Source organism: Dendronephthya gigantea, unplaced genomic scaffold (assembly GCF_004324835.1).
Source record: "Dendronephthya gigantea isolate DGI-Jeju-01 unplaced genomic scaffold, DenGig_1.0 000051F, whole genome shotgun sequence".
In the NCBI taxonomy this organism is placed as follows: domain Eukaryota; kingdom Metazoa; phylum Cnidaria; class Anthozoa; order Malacalcyonacea; family Nephtheidae; genus Dendronephthya; species Dendronephthya gigantea.
Window position 1 is genome coordinate 1,128,095 of NW_021163061.1, and position 19,254 is coordinate 1,147,348.

Sequence of the window (19,254 nt, forward strand, 5' to 3'; positions counted from 1 at the left end):
TGTCGGATCCAATTCACTTCTGACGTATGGAATGTAGTGTGTTATTGATAAAGCAGTACTGCATTGGCTTCGGTTGATTTGCTACCCATATACTTTGGAAGTCAAGGTACTATAAAACATCCATCACAAGTGAATTGGGTCGTGTTGACGGGCGTTTAGGAGTTATTCAAATTCCTTATACTTTGATCTCCTAACCTACTTAATCAACACTTATTGAGTTTCTTCTTCAATCATTTTTGGACAAATCATGTCTAGTAATTTTATGGAATAGTGCTGTATTCACAGAGATCATCTCATCTCCATGAGGCACCCAAATTTTGAAACCACGTCTTGTTCTACCGACAAATTTGTTTAATGATTAGCTGTTTTCAAAAATTAAGACAAACAATTTCTCTGGCAAACTATGGCATTTCAGATCAATGCTTCGACAACACATCGCCAAAACTTTCGGTTCTAAATCTCACGGCTGAAAAACACCTGAAAATGTTGTTTCCGGTAGAATGAACAGGCATTTACCCAGACTAAATATCTCAAATCTTTTCGTTTGTTGACCTTAACAGGTGGAATTATGTTCCACATGAACGAGCAACCAGTTTTGCCGTGGATAAACACGGAATATAAACATATTTTCCCTCAATCATGGAGAAAGGAAAGACGATCAAATATTCCATAAAGTTTCCTCAAATTCTGCTTATTTCGTTGATTGCTATCCTGTCAATAACTCACGGCAGTCTCTTGAGAAGAGTATCTCGAGAAAACCAGGATACTGAGAAGAAATTGCTGGATACAAAAGGGCGACCATTTAACTACAAGTTGATCAGAATTCCTAAAGATGTCAGACCATTGCATTACGACTTGTATTTGCACCCTAATCTCGATACCCTTCACTTCAAAGGGAAAGTTCAGATTCTCTTAAAATGTTTCAAGTCAACAAGTAGAATAATATTACATGTGAAAGATCTCAAGACGGACAACATCAGAGTGTTGAACGATAAAGATGCAGAGATTAAGGTCAAGGACGTGTCAGAAAACACGGAACGTAATTTAATGATATTAGATTTGAGTGAGGATTTAAAGAAGGACAAGGAGTATCGTCTTGCTATGGATTTTAATGCAAAACTGGCAGAAAACATGGAAGGCTTTTATAAAAGTGAATACAAGACGAAAGATGGGAAGAAAAGGTAGATTCCTCTTAGTGGAAGCACCTTATCCGTCGCATTTTCTACCAAATTACAATTTCCATATCATCTCAACCTTGCTTCCCTCATCTTCTCTGCAATGTCTACCACCTCACATCTTCTGATTTCTTCATTTCATAATATCTCTGACCAGCTCTCCTTCATCTCTTCTTGTTACGTGTCCATATCATCTTAACCTTGCTTCCCTCATCTTCTCTGCAATGTCTACCACCTCACATCTTCTTCTGATCTCTTCATTTCATAATATCTCTGACCAGCTCTCCTTCATCTCGTCTTATTACGTGTCATATCATCTCAACCTTGCTTCCCTCATCTTCTCTACAATGTCTACCATTTCACATCTTCTTCTGATCTCTTCATTTCATAATATCTCTGACCAGCTCTCCTTCATCTCTTCTTATTACGTGTCCATATCATCTCAACCTTGCTTCCCTCATCTTCTCTGCAATGTCTACCACCTCATATCGAGTATAATAATCTTTATCTTTATTTTACCCAACAGAGTTCTAGCGACGACACAGTTTGAGCCAGTTTACGCTAGAAAGGCTTTCCCGTGTTTTGACGAACCTGAATTCAAAGCTACGTTTGAAATAAAGATTTTGCGAGATGAAAAATATAGTTCCATCTCAAACATGCCTCTCTTGAGGACGACACAACAAGATGGGCTCTACCTCGACCATTATAAGAAATCGGTGAAAATGAGCACATATCTTGTTGCTTTTGTCGTTAGTGATTTCAAGTTCACCGAGACAACAACTAAAAATGGAGTAAAGGTAAGGCAAGAAAATACAGCTTGAAGCATGAGACATGGCTAGGAAACAATGTTTCCTGGTTTGTCTACCTTCATGAAACATGGCTAGGAAACAATGTTTCCTGGTTTGTCTACCTTCATGAAACATGGCTAGGAAACAATGTTTCCTGGTTTGTCTACCTTCATGAAACATGGCTAGGAAAAAATGTTCCCTGGTTTGTCCACCTTCATGAAACAATGTTTCCTAGTTAATAGTATATTTATGTATTCTTCAGGTGCGTGTGTGGGCGAAGGAACATGCTGTGAAACAGACCGAGTTTGGTTTGGATGTGGCTCAACATGTTTTAACTTATTACGAGAAATTCTTCAACATAAAATATCCTCTACCGAAGATAGGTACTGTATGGTTTGAAATGATATGTTACAACAGGATGACACTGAAATAAAACAACATGATTATAAACAGTTCTGTTTGTTTTTAAGTACTCCTCCTTATTTCCCATGCAATTCCAAATTTTTTATCTCATCTTCTCGACTAAAATAGATCTCATCGCTGTACCGGATTTCGGAAGCGGAGCGATGGAAAATTGGGGGCTGATGACGTTCCGAGAAACCCTTCTCTTGTTCGACCCCAAGTCGGGAAGTGCTGGTGACAAACAACTTGTTGCAATCGTTGTTGCTCATGAACTTGCTCATCAGGTGAGAAAGGGCATGCCAATATAGTTTCTCATGCCAATATAGGATTATATTGGTATATATAAGGTATATATAAGGTATATATTCTCGAATATATACCTTTGACTGGCTAAAGTTTTCGAAGAGCTCGAAATATTTCATGTATTCTAGTGGTTTGGAAATCTCGTGACGATGGAATGGTGGAATGATTTGTGGCTTAATGAAGGTTTTGCAAATTACATTGAATATGTCGGAACGGATGATTATGCTAAGGACTGGAGAGTTGTAAGTTCATTTAGGGTTGAACTAGAGTTACCTGGGTTAAATAAACCTCATATGCCATACGACATGCACTGTCAAATGCAACAGTTTGGTTTACAAAATCAAGTTAAAGAATCTCGAAAGGATGGCATATTCCCCAATAAGTGCGGTTGTTCTTTCTTAACGGATTTTCCATCGTTTTAGCTGGATCAATTTGCAGCAGATACCTTCCAATCAGCTCTTGGAGCTGACAGTATCGTCAATACACATCCAATATCAGTGCCAGTGGACAACCCTGCTCAGATTAACGAGATTTTTGATGGAATATCCTACGATAAGGTTCGTCATTTTACATGATGCACACAAATCATGCAGGTTGATTGTTGAACTTCACTTTGCTCTGCCGTGACCAAGCCATATGTATTTTCCAGGGTTCATCTGTAATTCGTATGCTGAGAAACTTTTTGGGTGATCGTGCCTTTCGTAAAGGACTCGAGGTAAGATCATCTTAAGAACAAAATGGATCAGAAATACCAGAAGATATTGGAGCTGGAAGTTCATATAGTTATACGATTATGAATTGAGGTTTTCCTTTTCAGAATTATTTGAACAAACATGCTTATCAAAATGCTGTTGCAGATGACTTGTGGGAGGCCTTTAGCAAGGTATTGGTTCATCATAGCGAAATTTCATTGAAGAATGCAATAAGTCTTAATACAGAATAAGATTGTTTTCGTATCACTATTGTTCAAGTAATCGATCAAAGGTTTTCTGTGTTTTTCAACAAGGTCAGCTCTTTAAATGTCAAAGCCATAATGGACAGTTGGGTTGAGCAGAAAGGCTATCCAGTGGTTACAATGAAATCTTCAAGACTTCTCGACGACAATGCTAAAACGCAACATGGTATCGACGTCGTTCAAGAACGATTCCTTATTGATCCTGCTTTGGACAAGCATCAAAGAAAGAGCGAGATTGGGGGAAAGAAATGGTACATCCCGCTGACATATATCACTCAGGATTCAGATAAAGAGCACCTATTTTGGGTGAATCACACCTCTCGTAAGTAAACGCCTTAGGTAACACTCTCTCTAAAAGATGGAGAGACTGGAGAAGATCCCCCCACCCCTTACACACCTCTGTGTTTTCAATCTGTTTGTCTAGGCAGTTCTTTTCCCCTGAAGAAATCCTCCGGCTGGATAAAAGCCAACGTTGGTCACATGGGATTGTACCGCGTCAATTATGACCAAGATAACTGGGAAATGCTTAGCAACCAGCTCAGCCATAACCACAAGGTTTGCAGCGCTAAATAACAGTTTTATACTACCTTGATGTTCATGATGTGTGAAGGAACCAGCCAGCAAGATTCGATTTCATCTTTTCTCCTTTAAACTTTATCTTCTATCAGGCGCTGAGCTCTGTGGATCGCTCCGGTTTACTGGATGATGCTTTTCATCTGGCAAGGTTGGGAAATCTCTTAGATGCCAATAAGCATGCGAGAATTCAGGATATGATCATTTTCTATCCATTTTAGAGCGGGTCTTTTACCAATGACCATACCTCTCAAACTAACCCAATATCTGAACAAGGAGAAGGAGTACTTCCCGTGGTCCAGTGCGCTCGGCAACCTCGCTTACATTGGCTCAATGATATCCATGACTGAGACTTATGGATTGTACGAGGTAAAGATACTTTGTATCATCACAGGCAGCCCGGTCAATGCGGTTACGTCATACGTAGGATAGTATGACCTATGCCTATGGTATCTGCGAGAGTTTGAGTTTCATATCGAGATGTAAAGTGTTTGTTGACTTAAAATTATTCATTATGAAAATGGTTATAGAATTATCTGGTGAAGAAATTGAAGCCTCTCGAGCTGTTTTTGAAATGGGAAGACAAAGGAACCATACTTGATAAGTACGAAATGAAGCTAACTTCTAGCATTGCTCTTGTGATATAAAGATGGATCCATGATGAAATAACACGGGCTAATCCACGGCCTGAATTCTACATTTTGTTTTATCAAGATATTTGCGAGCAAGCGTGTTGAAATCTCTTTGTACGCATGGCGATCAAGGATGCATTGACATAACACAAGATCTTTTCACGAAGTTTGTCGACAACGACGAAGAGTAAGATTGTTGTTATTCCTTCGTCTCAACCTTAAAAGGTGGCAACACCGTATTCATATTGTATTCTATCCAATCACTAGACTCTCAATCGCGCCTCATCTTCGTGCGACGGTCTATTACACAGTGATAAAGCACGGAGGAACGACTGAATGGGAATTTCTCTGGTCCAAGTACAAAGCAGAAACAGATGCGACTCACAAAGGAAAAATAATGTTGGGTTTGACTTCGGCGAGACAACCTTGGTTACTGCAAAGGTGAAAACGACTGAAAATGTCTTTTAGCTTACAATGAAAATAAACTAGTTATGCAATCAAATATGTGTTATCGTTTCTCAATGTGGAATCACTTTCCAAAAGCGTTTTGGTGTAATATGTTCGTTATTTTGTAGAGTTCTTGACAACGCTATGAAAGGAAATACTATCCGAAAGCAGGATATGTTATCTGCAATCATTGGTGTCAGCCGAAATCCTGTTGGGAGACTTCAAGCATGGGAGTTTTATAAAGCAAACTTCGATAAAATAGTAAAACGGTAAACTGCTTGGGGTAGATCTTTCAACAGTTATATCAATTGATAAAACCCTGCAATATTCGCAATTATTACTGTCCAATGATCTCTTAAACAATCATTTAGAAATGATATCCGAGAAATAGCAACGTTTGCTTTCTGTTTGCAGAGTCGGCGAGGATTCTAACGACTACGGAATCTTGCTGCAAAGATTGACGGATCATTTCAACACGAAAAACCAGTTGGAAGAGGTTAAGAAAATCTACAATGGAAACTATTGAAAAGCAAAATGTAACACCATTATTAATATTTCTTCTCTACTGCACTAGGTAAAAGAATTTATCAAGAAGCACTCATCGCTTTTCAATAATACTCGAGCAGGGAAGAAAGCTCTGGAAAGCATTAAGACGAATATTCATTGGATGAAGACGCATTATGTCACCATTTTTAACTGGCTCAAACAAGTCAACAACGAAGAATATTAATCAGATATGCATCACACGATATGAACTGGGGCAAGGCCACAGTCAGACCTATGTGATTTATCGAACCGTCTAACGTGGTTACGAGAACGATGGATATATAATATAATATCCCCATTTGATCCGGAAAATCAATACAGTTGACATTACTTAGACATTTTATTTAAATGCTTCCATTTATTTACATTATTGTAAAGAGCAATTTTAGCAAAATCTGAGTGTTTATCAAGACGCTTGTCTGATGATTGTTGTCAAAAAACATAAACTCGAGATTATTAATGAAATAGAAGATTTGGCAAAATGATTATGACGCTGTTTTCTTCGCCTGAAACACGCGATGCCATTCAACCAAAGCACGTCGCACAAGATCTTGATCCAGCTGCGGGAAATGAGTTTGGTAAGCTTTCAAAATCTCTTCGTCAGATTTGAGAGGAGTCGGCACCAGTTCGCCGGCCTCGTTCTCGATTATCAACCTGTTGTTCGCGATGACGATAGCACGTTTCCCTGGAAACCAAAGCGCTCGAGGAGAGGAGGTGAACGGCGTCTGATAGATAGTGCACTGGTATTCATCTTCCCCGAAAGCTCTGTATGGCAGCAATACGCTGTCGAACGAGTAAAATCGTCCTCCAACGGCCTATGAAGAAATCGAGGCCTTCGATAGGTGGGTTGTTGGGTTTAATCATATCCCCTTTCCCATGCATTCTCAGGATCTTTCCTTCATGTCGAACAAACTTGTACTCCAGGAATCCATCTTTGAAAACGGGCGATTCCTCTGCGAAATCTAACGAAACTGACCGACATACTGGGAAACCTGTGCCACAATCCACCAAGAAAAGATCGCCATCTTGTTCAAGACCGCTGATCAAAACGACTGCGTGGTTATCCGGCGAGGTGACGGTTGACGTCACTGTGGAGCGCTGTCGATGCACGTTGAATCCCAAACCTTTGAGCAACGCCCAGGTGAACGTATTTATCTCATAGCATAAACCACCAACACCTAATTAAAATACAGAAACATGCTTCAGCATCATGTGCAGTTATCCATCGAAATTTGAGGTTTAAGATCTCTATTATATATGATTATATGTATGTATATGACGGTATACCATGACAGCCATGTCTCTTCTGATGGTTTAAAGTATATAATTTCCTATGGAGGTGATACTGCATGTCCACACATCAGGTGAAAGAACTTTACTTTTTACCATAAATTGTTATTGTACCTGATGTGCATTTCTTCCTTATTTCCTCAAATGGAGGTCGCTTTCGCTCTTCAGCTTTTGCTGCAACCAGATGGATGCTCTGGAAGGGAACTTTGGCCAAGATTTGAGTGACTATCTCATCTACAAGGTTTTTACGATCAGTTTTCATTCTTTTGAGAACGTCTTTGATCTTCCACGAAGTCTGAAGAAACTCGACAGCTTCTTCTTGTGTGAACATGTCTTTCTCGCTGGCTTTAGACATTCTTTAATTTCAAGAAAGTGAAAAAAAACGTGAGTTGTTCTCTAGTTTGCCTCCTGGTAAATGGGACAAGGACTCAAGTGAGAATTAAAAAATATTCCAGTATATTTCAGCTTGGACTGTATCAATGTAACGATGTATGAAGTGTGAAATATTGACTTTAATCTTACGTTCAGATTTTCCCCCAAAGAAACAAACAACAGCTGTTGCAAGTTTACATTCATGCACGGACAAACTGATGTTAATTGTACAATAGATAGCTTCGTCACCCGTAGCAAAACAGAAAAAAAATGTACGTAACAATATTGTTACCACAAGACAGATAAAAAAAAGCCGAACTTATAGGCAACAATATAAGTTAAAAATGAACTATGTTCATTTAAACTATATGCTCATTTCTTCCAATGCAAACTATTCTTATCTGTTTTACGAAAACGGTGTAAGGACTGACTTAATCCGGCGTATAATCTCGTTTTGAACTGTTTCCAGTCTCTTGTTCAAATCAGTTTATTCATGGTGTCTAACATCACGGCTGCATTAATAAAGCCACTTGACGCTTTGCAATAGCAATAAAAAGCAATTCTTTCACACGTAGCTCAACTACTTAATACAACCATTCTTTATTACGATTACGGCGTCCAAAGATTTTAATATCTTTGTGATGCAACTCAAGGTAAGCAACAATGCAAGTCATACTGAGACAATATACAGGAGGCAGCCGGAGGCATACATCTATAGTAGTTCTATGCAACAATTAGAGTAATGGGTATTCCACCTTCATCTTCTTTTTCTTGTCAAAAAGTACCTGAAAATTTTACGAAATATCCGGAAATTCTTTCTTGAACTCTTTTAAATCTTAAAGTGGATATGTAGTTTTTCTGAAATAGTTTCTTTCTAAGACTAAGACGTCGCCTCTCAAACATCTAGATGAACACATGCCTGCATACGAGCTGCGTATACTGCATCTTCAATCGAAGTGATTAAAATGAAATATACAAAGAATTTTGGTGAAATTAAGCTTCAGTTTCATCGATAAAATATATTAAAATACAGGCCTTATTCCACTCAGAATTATTTTGAAATAAGGCTGGTTTTTTATAGTTCTGCTCGACAACTCGCTGACAAAATATAGGCTTTCCGACTCTCATATGTCTGTCTAGATGAAAATTTTCTGAAGTGGGCCATTGTGAAGCAGATGTTGCATATTTCTGCTGTATTGAATGTTTAGAAAACTCTCAGTAATTTTTGTTGTTTGAAGGGCGATTGTATATATCTGAGGGTGTCGTGTATTTAGCAAGAACTATAGACTATAGAACTGCGTGATATTAGAGCTTCCATGGTCATGTGCATGAAGTATATAGTTATTGACTACCATCTAGTTATATATCCATGAGAGTGACGAGATTGCAAATATTTGGCAGTAGAATCAAGGAGAAACGACCCTGGGTGTCAGAGGTTTTCCCCAGAGTCTTCAAATACCTCCGCGGGCAACAAGAACTTTTCAATTTGGACCTTTCAGTTTTCAGGAGAGTTCCTGACAATTTAGCTCCTGAGGAATGCCCTTATAGGCTGAAAACGTCGAACTCGAGATTCAGTGCTTCTGTCTATCAAGTTAAGGCATTTGCTATATCACATTTGATGCTAAGTTTATTGGACTAGAGTACGATATATACTAGCTTTTAACTTTTAAGATTCTGAAGTTAAGAGTTTGAACGTACCTTGTTACAAAGTTAGCGAGAAATCTGGGCAATGGATGTACTGACAGGACACTGCAATCCAACAGCAACTCTGCAATCGAAAACGTGTAAACATTCAAATGCAATTCAAAGACATTGACAAGGTTTCTTTATATAAGATATAGCCCGCAGGAGCTAGAGGCGGGCCAAAAAATTGAAATAATTACATCACTCATTTATATTACCCTTGCTTCGTTTGCATATTATGTTTGTGATACATTTAGGGTATTGTATGTAATATAATATATCATATTTAATTCTGACCAATATTAATAGTACGAAAGAGGTTTATTGAGCTTTTGTCGAAAGGTAATGATTGTCAAAAGAGGCCATTAAAGCCGGCATATTCGAAATGTGGCCCGTTTGAAACTTTGGGCTTTTATGTGCTGACGTAATTACATCAAAAAAGAAGTGTAGGACGAGGATCATTAATCATTAATGGATGAATGTTAACTAATTATGTCGAGCCTCGGGCACAACTTTGAAAGAAAGAAGATATTTTAAGATAGACCAAGCCAGGGACTTGCATTTTACATAAAATAAGGATTTTATAAATCTCTTTTTTGTTTATTCATACGGTCTCACATGATCCTTACATGATCCTCATTGTTCGTTTAAAACCATGTTAATGAAAGTATAACAATGATTGATCATAAATCATGATAATTTCCATACGTTTCATCTAGTGGAAAAACACTGAAGACAAGAAGCTTCGCCGCCGGCGTACAAACAAAGGAAATTTTAAATGATACCATTGTTTCAATATTACATATAGTTTAACAAATGAAAATTTAAGTGTATAGATAAAGCTCTCTCATATTTAATCAATTACATGCGCCTGGAGTCGCTGAAGAGACAAGTCGCCCCAGGCTTGGTTCACAACCAAAAGAACGCATATTTTCAGGGTCGTATCCTCAGATTGAATGTCGTGCAGCTGGATACACTGGACATAACAATAAAAAAAGATTGCGTGACTTGGTTACAGCACAAGAAATATATGTCATCGCGAATGATAAAAAAATTTTCTTTTGAATACTCGAGAGAGAAACATATGTTTATTAATATGCTTCCCCTTTATTCTCTGACCAATATAATGATAAATGACCTGGCTATATTTGAGAGACTTAAAGTGTAAATTAAAGTGTAATTGCAGTTCACGGTATTACTAAAAGGTTATATAAAAGGTCTTATATCAGCAGACGTTATGCCCGAAAACTGAATGCATCCTTAGTTTTAAATTCTTTGCAAAACGTAAGGCCGTGCACAACTGTATTGATTATTTTATTCAACAAAATCTTCAGTCTATAACCGAGTGTGTTAAGAATAAGTATGTTTAGCATGAAATATCCTTGATAAACAAGGTTAGGGGAGGGGTTTCAGGCAAGGGGGAGGAGTGAATTAGAAGTGTTTACAACTGAAACAGGAAGAGTTGAGCATCGCTTCTTGGGCAGTTAAAATTTGTGCCTGGGGCTTTCCACCGAACGTTTTTGTCAATTGTGAAGCTCGTTGGCTGGATTTCTAGCGGTTATTTAACTGATATATGAAGAAATCACGCTCTCGTCCGTTGGATTAAAAACGCATTTCCCCCCCCCCCTACCGCCTCTTGTCTGATGGTAAAAAGCCATCTGCATTCTGAAATGCAGCATCTGCCGAAAAAACAAGGTAATTATTATCTGAAGTTTTTAAATGTTTCATTTTCGGTTTAAAACAAATCTTAAAACTTCTACTAAAGCCTAGAAATTTTATAAGGGGACTCGCGGTCACCCTGTGATTGATCGTTCCAGTTGTAACGTGTATATAGAGTTCATACAGAGAGATAAAGTTACGTAATTTTTAAAGGCGGAGCCATCAAAACAACGAATTTTTTTTTATTTTTTTTTTATTTTTTTATACTAATATGTTGACCAGGAAAAATGCTGTAGAATTTCTTCAGAATTCTTTAAATATTAAAGATGTGGAGTTAGAATTGCAATCAGACCGCGAGGCGTTCCTAAACAAGTTGATTGCCGGAATTTGTGGGGAAATTTCTTTCCATACATTATTTGCATTTGCGGCACCTGAATGGAAGGTCACAGATTTTTCTGATATTGAAAAATGGTGCATGTCAGGGCCAGGTGGTCACTGTGGTATTATCAACACGTTTACCTCACGCTTGTTAACTGTACTTGGTTTTAACACATACCTCTCTCTGGCTACCATAACCCATGTAAAAGTTGACGTCCATGTAATTACCATTGTGAAAGATCTTGTTAACCCTGGTGATATTCATCTTGTGGATCCTGGTTTAAGTATGCCATCCTTCAGAGCAATCCCATTAAATTTCGACGAGGAATCCCCAGTTTATCAAGATTCGTTTCTCGAATACAAATATGTAAAACGAGATGGAATGTACCTTAGAATGCACGGGAGAGGTGATTTAGTACGACATAATAACCCACCAAAACCACAGCTGGATCTCATTGAGGGAAAATGGAGAAGATACTATGTATTTAAGTTGGAAGAATTTAGATGCACTACAATAGATGACATTATAGCATATGTTGATATCCGTGCAGTCTATTTCGACTTATCACCCAGAGCATCGAGATATCCTGATGGTAAAGCCATTGGGATCTTCAATAGGACTTTGTTTATTGAACAAGATGATAAAACTCTTAAAAGAAAAACATTGAAAACTTATGAAGATGTACTAAAGGCATATAGAAAATACTTTCCAAATATTACCAAAGATATAATTGATCAGGCCTACAGAGTTTACTCTGTTTTGGAAAAATCTAAACTTTAATTCATACCTCAAGCAAAAACTGAATGAATTTTATACATTAAACTTATGAACATGATGGTCTCTCTGGCACTACATATGGTCAGCAAAATTTCACAATATCAAAACAAATTGTAACAGCATTTTCATGCAGCATTGCTATTTTTGTATTCATAAAGTAATCAACTTATAGATGTAAATAATTTTAACCACTTTGAAATTGAAAAGTAAATACTAACAACCACTGTTATAAATCAGGCCATCCTGGTCAGGTACCATGTGAATATTTCTTTTTTATTTCAAGCTCATGAGGTTTTTTCTTCCTAAATTGTGAATTTAAACATATCCTTTACAAGAACAACAAGAAAAGCGCTCCCAAAGCTATTTCATAGCAATAAAAACGTCCAAATACCACCTTTCTTCATCATGGCCATTCAAATTTAGCTTTCACTTTTGAGCAATTTTGTCTGGTGACCGGAAGGAAGTTCTCCCGAAAAGTATTGTATGACTTGTACGTATTCAAGCAGTATATATTTTTTAAGACACCGGCAGTAACAATACAATTCAAAGGTATTTGATGATTTTTATCCTATTTGATACAAAAAAGTGCAAGCACAAAAACGTCGCTACTACTTGGGGTAAATTGCAATTTTTAGTCACGCTGTAGTTAAACTTGCGAGATACAAATATTTTAATACAACAGACATCACATTATTCATATTATTTACGCTCTATAAAGTGTACTGTACGATAGTTTTCCTACTTAAAAATATATATTAAAAAATTAAACAGTGTTCACATATTGCATTTCTAGATATAGTTTATTAGAGACATAGTTTATAGACACATATAATACACATTTTATATATAAGCCTTGCATCAATTTTGTTTATATTTTCAAGAACATGTTAACAACGGAAAAAGTGATCAAATTCCTTGAAGATTCTTGGCAAATGAAAGATGTTGCAGAAGAGCTCCTGAATGACCGTGAAAAATTTCTGAACAAGCTGATGGTTACCATTCAAGAGAGGGTGCCATTTCAAACTTTATTCATACGTAATCTTGCATTCATGCTTCCAGAAAAACAAGCAAGCAAGTGGCCTACATTGGATGAGATTGATCATGCCTGTATGTCAGGAAATGGAGGCAACTGCACAGTTATCAACTTGTTTATTTCACGTCTTCTTCAAGCACTTGGACTTTCTATCTCTGTTAGTCTAGCAGTTGTAACAAGTAATGTCTTTAATTCACATTTAGTTGTGATTGTTAAAGATTTGATCAATGTGGGCGATCGTCACCTCATTGATGGTGGTTTGGGCTTGCCCTCGTTTCAAGCAATCCCATTAAATTTTAACAAGGAGTCACCTGTTTACCAGAATTCATTCCTTGAATACAAGTTTATCAAACATGATGGTAAAATTCTTCGCATGCATGGTAAAGGAGATCTGATGGTCCGTAATGATCCACCAAAAGAGCTTGATTTCATTCAAGGAAAATGGAGAAGATTCTATGAATTTAATATTGAGAATATGATGGAATGGCAAAGTTTTGCAGAAATGATTCCAACACTTCTATCTCGTTTCCTTCGCAAGTTTGACCCACGTGCAGCCAGATTTCCTGGCGGCAAAGCTATTTTGCTGTATGCTGATATATTGTATGTTGAAAAAGAAGACAAGACACTGAAAACAATCTTTTTAAAATCAAAAGAAGAGATATTTCAGGCATTTGAGGATTATTTCCCCAGCATTGACAAAGAACTAATTAAGCAAGCTTATTCAAAATGGCACAAGTCAAAATTATGAATAGACATTTGATTAAGTACTTTAGAGTTTAGACAATAATCATAAAATTATTCTAAGCTACCATAAACTTTTCATTGACTGACATTACCCAAACATGGAGAGTATAACCATACAGAAATTACAAAAATTAACATGTGGGTCTGGGTCATGGATGATTGGATTTGTAATAAAAAATATATCGTGTAAAATGGGGCTGTTATGTTTTATTTTACCAAAGTAATCAACTGAAAATTATTTTTACCACTTTGATGACCAACCTCAATGTTTTGATAAGCAGAACTATCAAATATTGCTTTCACAGTTTCTTGCTGAGCAATTCTGATTGGCCAACAAAGAGGAAGTTACAAATTTCCCAACATTTACTTTTGGACTTTGTCAGCATACAATGTCCTTACTTCGTCCACATATTATTTCTTGAATTCTTGCCAATTTTTGGATGTCAACTGTTATCAAGGAGCGGTACTTATCAATACAAAGGTATTATTTAGTTCAAATGAGATTATTCCTTAACGCGAGTACAAAAGACCTCTGCGATTGCATGTGCAAATATTTAAATGAATCAGGAGATTTATTAGTCATTAGGACTCAAGTGCATTCATTATACAATTGCATTACTAAATCGTTTTCATTGCTTTAAAAATCAAAAATGGTTTTGTTAATAAAGAACGGCTTGATTGGAATATAAATTAGAACTAGTAGGTTCATGATTGTTTAGACATGGGTTTTTCTTTGTTTATAATGCTTGCCAGTTGCCCTAAACTAGTTTTCTTGTTTCAAGAACATGCTAACAAAGGAAGAAGCGATCAAATTCCTTGAAGATTCTTGGCAAATGAAAGATGTTGCCGAAGAGCTCCTGAATGACCGTGAAAAATTTCTAAACAAGCTGATGGTTACCATTCACGAGAGGGTGCCTTTTCAAACTTTATTCGTACGTAATCTTGCATTTATGCTTCAAGAAAAACAAGCAAGCAAGTTTCCTACATTAGATGAGGTTGATCACACATGTATGTCGGGAAATGGAGGCAACTGCACATTTATCAACTTGTTTATTTCACGTCTTCTTGAGGCACTTGGACTTTCTACCTCTGTTAGTCTAGCAGTTGTAACAAGTAATGTCTTTAATTCACATTTAATTGTGATTGTTAAAGACTTGATCAATGTGGGCGATCGTCACCTCATTGATGGTGGTTTGGGCCTGCCCACGTTTCAAGCAATCTCATTAAACTTTAACAAGGAGTCACCTATTTACCAGAATTCCTTTCTTGAATACAAGTTTATCAAACATGATGGTAGAGTCCTTCGCATGCATGGTAAAGGAGATTTGATGGTCCGTAATGATCCACCAAAAGAGGTTGATTTCATTCAAGGAAAATGGAGAAGATTCTATTCATTTAATATTGAGAATATGATGGAATGGCAAAGCTTTGCAGAATTAGTACCATTTTATGCATCTCGTTTTCTTCGCAAGTTTGACCCACGTGCAGCCAGGTTTCCTGGTGGCAAAGCTATTTTGCTGTATGGTGATATATTGTATGTTGAAAAAGAAGACAAGACACTGAAAACAATCTTTTTGAATTCAAAAGAAGAGATATTTCAGGCATTTGAGGATTATTTCCCCAGCATTGACAAAGAACTAATTAAGGAAGCTTATTCAACATGGCACAAGTCAAAATTATGAATAGACATTTGATTAAGTACTTTGCACAATAATCACACAATTATTCCAAGCTACCGTAGCTTAGCTACCATAAACTGTTCATTGACTGACATTAGCCAAACATGGAAAGTATAACCATATAGAAATTACAAAAATTAACATGTGGGTCATGGATGATTGGTTTGTAATAAAAAATATATCATGTAAAATGGGGCTGTTATGTTTTATTTTACCAAAGTAATCAACTGAAAATTATTTTTACCACTTTGATGACCAACCTCAATGTTTTGATAAGCAGAACTATCAAATATTGCTTTCACAGTTTCTTGCTGAGCAATTGTGATTGGTCAAGAAAGAGGAAGTTACAAATTTCCCAACATTTACTTTTGGACTTTGTCAGCATACAACGTCCTTACTTCGTCCATATATTATTTCTTGAATTCTTGCCAATTTTTGGATGTCAGCTGTTATCAAGCACCGGTACTTATCAATACAAAGGTATTTAGTTCAAATGAGATTATTCCTTAACGCGAGTACAAAAGACCTCTGCGATTGCATGTGCAAATATTTAAATGAATCAGGAGATTTATTAGTCATTAGGACTCAAGTGCATTCATTATACAATTGCATTAAATCGCGTTTTCATGCATTGCTTTAAAAATCAAAAATGGTTTTGTTAATAAAGAACGGCTTGATTGGAATATAAATTAGAACTAGTAGGTTCAGAATTGTTTAGACATGGGTTTTTCATTGTTCATTAATCATAATGCTTGCCAGTTGCCATAAACGAGTTTTCTCGTTTCAAGAACATGTTAACAAAGAAAGAAGCGATCAAATTCCTTGAAGATTCTTGGGAAATGAAAGATGTGGCAGAAGAAATACAGAATGACCGTGAAAAATTTCTAAACAAACTGATTGTAACCGTTCATGAGAGGGTGCCATTTCATCTTTTTTTCATATGTAATCTTGCATATATGCCTCCAGAAACACGAAAGCTGCCCACATTAGATGAAGGTGATCACATTTGTATGTCAGGGGATGGTGGCAATTGTACAATTGTCAACTTGTTTATTTCACGACTCCTAACAGCTCTCGGATTTTCTAACTTTGTTTGCCGAGCATATGTAACAAGCAGTTCTCTTAATTTCCATGCAATTGTGATTGTAAAAGATCTCATTAATGCAGGTGACCATCACCTTGTTGACTGCAGTTTAGGCCTGCCTGCATTTGAAGCAATTCCATTAAATTTTAACAAGGAATCACCTGTTTACCAGAATTCATTTCTTGAATATAAGTTTATCAAACATGATGGTAAAATTCTTCGCATGCATGGTAAAGGAGATCTGATGGTCCGTAATGATCCACCAAAAGAGCTTGATTTTATTCAAGGAAAATGGAGAAGATTCTATGAATTTAATATTGAGGATATGACAGAATGCCAAACATTTGCAGATTCGCTTCCTCAGGTTTTATCTCGTTTCCTTCGCAAGGTTGACCCACGTGCAGCCAGATACCCTGCTGGCAAAACTGTTATGCTATTTGGTGATATTTTGTATGTTCAAAATGAAGACAAGACACTGAAAAAAATTATTTTGAAATCGAAAGAAGAAATATTTCAAGCATTTGAGGATTATTTTCCCAGCATAAACAAAGAACTAATCAAGCAAGCTTATTCAACATGGCACAAGTCAAAATTATGAATAGACATTCATATTTTAGACAGTATAATCTTATAATTCTTTTAAGCTACCATAAACTGTTCATAATCAATGCCTGACAGTACCCAAACATGGAAAGTATAACCATATAGAATTAGAAAGAATTAACATGGAAGGTCATGGATGATTTGATGTGTAATAGTCAGCAAAAGATATATTATGTAAAATAGGGCTGCTACTCTTGTTTTACCAAAGTAATCAAATGCAATTAATTATATTATACCACTTTAATTTAATGACAAAATTTTTGACGACATCAATGTTTTGATAAGCATAACTATCAAACATTACTTTTACAGTTTTATTGCTGAGTAATTCTGATTGGTAAAGAAAGAGGAAGTTACAAATTCCTGCAGACATTTACATTTGAACTTTGTCTCCATACCATGTCCATATATACTAATACAAAGGTATTTAGTTTAAAAGAGATTATTTCATAGCGCTCATTACAAAAAATACTGCGATTTGCGACCGTGCAAATATTTAAAACAGACATAAAGTGCATTATACAATTGTAATCGTTTTCATTGCTTAGGTAAATGTTAGAACTACTAAAGAATGGCTTGATTGGAATATAAATTACAATATAGGTTCAGAGTTTTTTAGACGTGTATTATTTCGGTGGGTTTCTCCATCTTGAGGAGTTAAGTGTTTGGGAATGTAGCTATTGTGTTGAATAATATTTATCAAAGTATTCGTATATAATGCTTGCCCTAAACTAGTTTTTTCTTTTCAAGAACATGTTAACAAAGAAAGAAGCGATCAGATTCCTCGAAGATTCTTGGCAAATGAAAGATGTGGCAGAAGACATCCAGAATAATCGTGAAAAATTTCTGAACAAACTGATTGTAACCATTCATGAGAGGGTGCCATTTCATCTTTTATTTGTACGAAATCTTGCATTCATACCTCCAGAAACACGAAAGCTGCCCACATTAGATGAAGGTGATCACATTTGTGTGTCAGGGGATGGGGGCAATTGCACAGTTATCAATTTGTTTACTTCACGACTACTAACAGCTCTGGGATTTTCTAACCTTGTTTGCCCAGCATGTTTAACAAACAGTTCTCTTAATTTCCATGCAATTGTGATTGTAAAAGATCTCATTAATGCAGGTGACCATCATCTTGTTGACTGTGGTTTGGGCTTGCCTTCATTTGAAGCAATCCCATTAAATTTTAACAAGGAGTCACCTATTTACCAGAATTCATATCTTGAATACAAGTTTATCAAACATGATGGTAAAATTCTTCGCATGCATGGTAAAGGAGATCTGATGGCCCGTAATGATCCACCAAAAGAGGTTGATTTCATTCAAGGAAAATGGAGAAGATTCTTTGAATTTAAAATGGAAGATATGACAGATTGCCAAACCTTTACAGATTCGCTTCCTCAGGTTTTATCTCGTTTCCTTCACAAGGTTGACCCACGTGTATCCAGATTTCCAGGTGGCAAAACTATTATGGTATTTGGTGATATTTTGTATGTTGAAAAAGAAGACAAGACACTGAAAAAGATTGTTCTGAAATCAAAAGCAGAGATATTTCAAGCATTTGAGGATTATTTCCCCAGCATAAACAAAGAACTAATCAAGCAAGCTTATTCAACATGGCACAAGTCAAAATTATGAGGACAGACATTATTCTAGACTATCATAAATTGTTGTTAACTGACAGTATTCAACAACAAGTATAACCATAAGGAATTAGAACAAATAAATATGTTGTAGGACACATCTTTCAGTTTGCCAAAGAGATTGAGTAATGTATGTTTCATATAAGACCATATATTTGTGGAAAAACAAACACAAGGCCCACTGAGAAACATGTTCATCTGCCACAAAAACCACAACAGAACTGTTCATGGTAATTCTAGATCAGTCTGTTATACAGGTATGTGGTGGATGTTGGACAAGCTAATTTTACCATAATTTTTATTGATTTATACAAAATAAGACTGAGATTTAAATGGAATAAAACATTAATAATTTTGTTTATGTTTGGGTATATCTGCAATGTTAGGCAATTGAAACAAATTACGTTTTGTTGCTGAATTTGATATTAAAAAAAAAGCCAGTTAGGAAAATAAAGAATGTGCTTTAAAAGCACGAAAAACT

General features: G+C 36.3%; 6 protein-coding genes and 1 long non-coding RNA gene across 9 annotated transcripts; 5 read left to right on the forward strand and 2 right to left on the reverse strand.

Moving 5' to 3' along the window:
- Positions 1–606: 606 nt before the first annotated feature.
- Positions 607–6,094, forward strand: LOC114528664 (endoplasmic reticulum aminopeptidase 1-like). The gene is made up of 18 exons (XM_028550336.1): positions 607–1,181; positions 1,702–1,972; positions 2,226–2,346; positions 2,495–2,649; positions 2,797–2,910; positions 3,091–3,225; positions 3,318–3,383; positions 3,486–3,551; positions 3,675–3,945; positions 4,048–4,178; positions 4,292–4,347; positions 4,418–4,565; positions 4,727–4,800; positions 4,911–5,015; positions 5,096–5,269; positions 5,404–5,544; positions 5,690–5,771; positions 5,850–6,094. The coding sequence occupies exons 1-18, from the start codon at positions 640–642 to the stop codon at positions 6,003–6,005; spliced, it is 2,808 nt and encodes a 935-aa protein (XP_028406137.1). The 5' UTR covers positions 607–639; the 3' UTR covers positions 6,006–6,094.
- Positions 6,095–6,176: 82 nt separating this feature from the next.
- On the reverse strand, positions 6,177–9,301 carry LOC114528676. Its single transcript, XM_028550354.1, has 3 exons — positions 9,182–9,301; positions 7,226–7,467; positions 6,177–6,999 (listed from the first exon to the last, which is right to left on the reverse strand). Exons 2-3 carry the CDS (start codon positions 7,464–7,466, stop codon positions 6,569–6,571), a joined length of 672 nt encoding a protein of 223 aa, XP_028406155.1. The 5' UTR covers position 7,467; positions 9,182–9,301; the 3' UTR covers positions 6,177–6,568.
- Positions 9,302–11,264: 1,963 nt separating this feature from the next.
- LOC114528680 lies at positions 11,265–12,417 on the reverse strand. The gene is made up of 3 exons (XR_003687522.1): positions 12,200–12,417; positions 11,773–11,852; positions 11,265–11,591 (listed from the first exon to the last, which is right to left on the reverse strand). It is a non-coding gene; the product is annotated as an uncharacterized LOC114528680 (long non-coding RNA).
- Positions 12,418–12,479: 62 nt separating this feature from the next.
- LOC114528669 lies at positions 12,480–13,901 on the forward strand. 2 transcript variants are annotated; one of them, XM_028550344.1, is made up of 2 exons: positions 12,480–12,530; positions 12,863–13,901. In XM_028550344.1, the coding sequence occupies exon 2, from the start codon at positions 12,866–12,868 to the stop codon at positions 13,760–13,762; it is 897 nt and encodes a 298-aa protein (XP_028406145.1). In that variant the 5' UTR covers positions 12,480–12,530; positions 12,863–12,865; the 3' UTR covers positions 13,763–13,901. The 2 variants fall into 2 exon arrangements, with proteins under 2 accessions (XP_028406145.1, XP_028406146.1); XM_028550345.1 differs by having other exon boundaries at positions 12,507–12,598.
- Positions 13,902–13,968: 67 nt separating this feature from the next.
- LOC114528670 lies at positions 13,969–15,625 on the forward strand. The gene is made up of 2 exons (XM_028550346.1): positions 13,969–14,239; positions 14,541–15,625. Exon 2 carries the CDS (start codon positions 14,544–14,546, stop codon positions 15,438–15,440), a length of 897 nt encoding a protein of 298 aa, XP_028406147.1. The 5' UTR covers positions 13,969–14,239; positions 14,541–14,543; the 3' UTR covers positions 15,441–15,625.
- Positions 15,626–15,783: 158 nt separating this feature from the next.
- On the forward strand, positions 15,784–17,335 carry LOC114528671. Of its 2 annotated transcripts, none has more exons than XM_028550347.1 (2): positions 15,784–15,917; positions 16,226–17,335. In XM_028550347.1, exon 2 carries the CDS (start codon positions 16,229–16,231, stop codon positions 17,117–17,119), a length of 891 nt encoding a protein of 296 aa, XP_028406148.1. In that variant the 5' UTR covers positions 15,784–15,917; positions 16,226–16,228; the 3' UTR covers positions 17,120–17,335. The 2 variants fall into 2 exon arrangements, with proteins under 2 accessions (XP_028406148.1, XP_028406149.1); XM_028550348.1 differs by having other exon boundaries at positions 15,784–15,899.
- Positions 17,336–17,383: 48 nt separating this feature from the next.
- On the forward strand, positions 17,384–19,106 carry LOC114528668. Its single transcript, XM_028550343.1, has 2 exons — positions 17,384–17,547; positions 17,875–19,106. Exons 1-2 carry the CDS (start codon positions 17,524–17,526, stop codon positions 18,766–18,768), a joined length of 918 nt encoding a protein of 305 aa, XP_028406144.1. The 5' UTR covers positions 17,384–17,523; the 3' UTR covers positions 18,769–19,106.
- Positions 19,107–19,254: the final 148 nt, after the last annotated feature.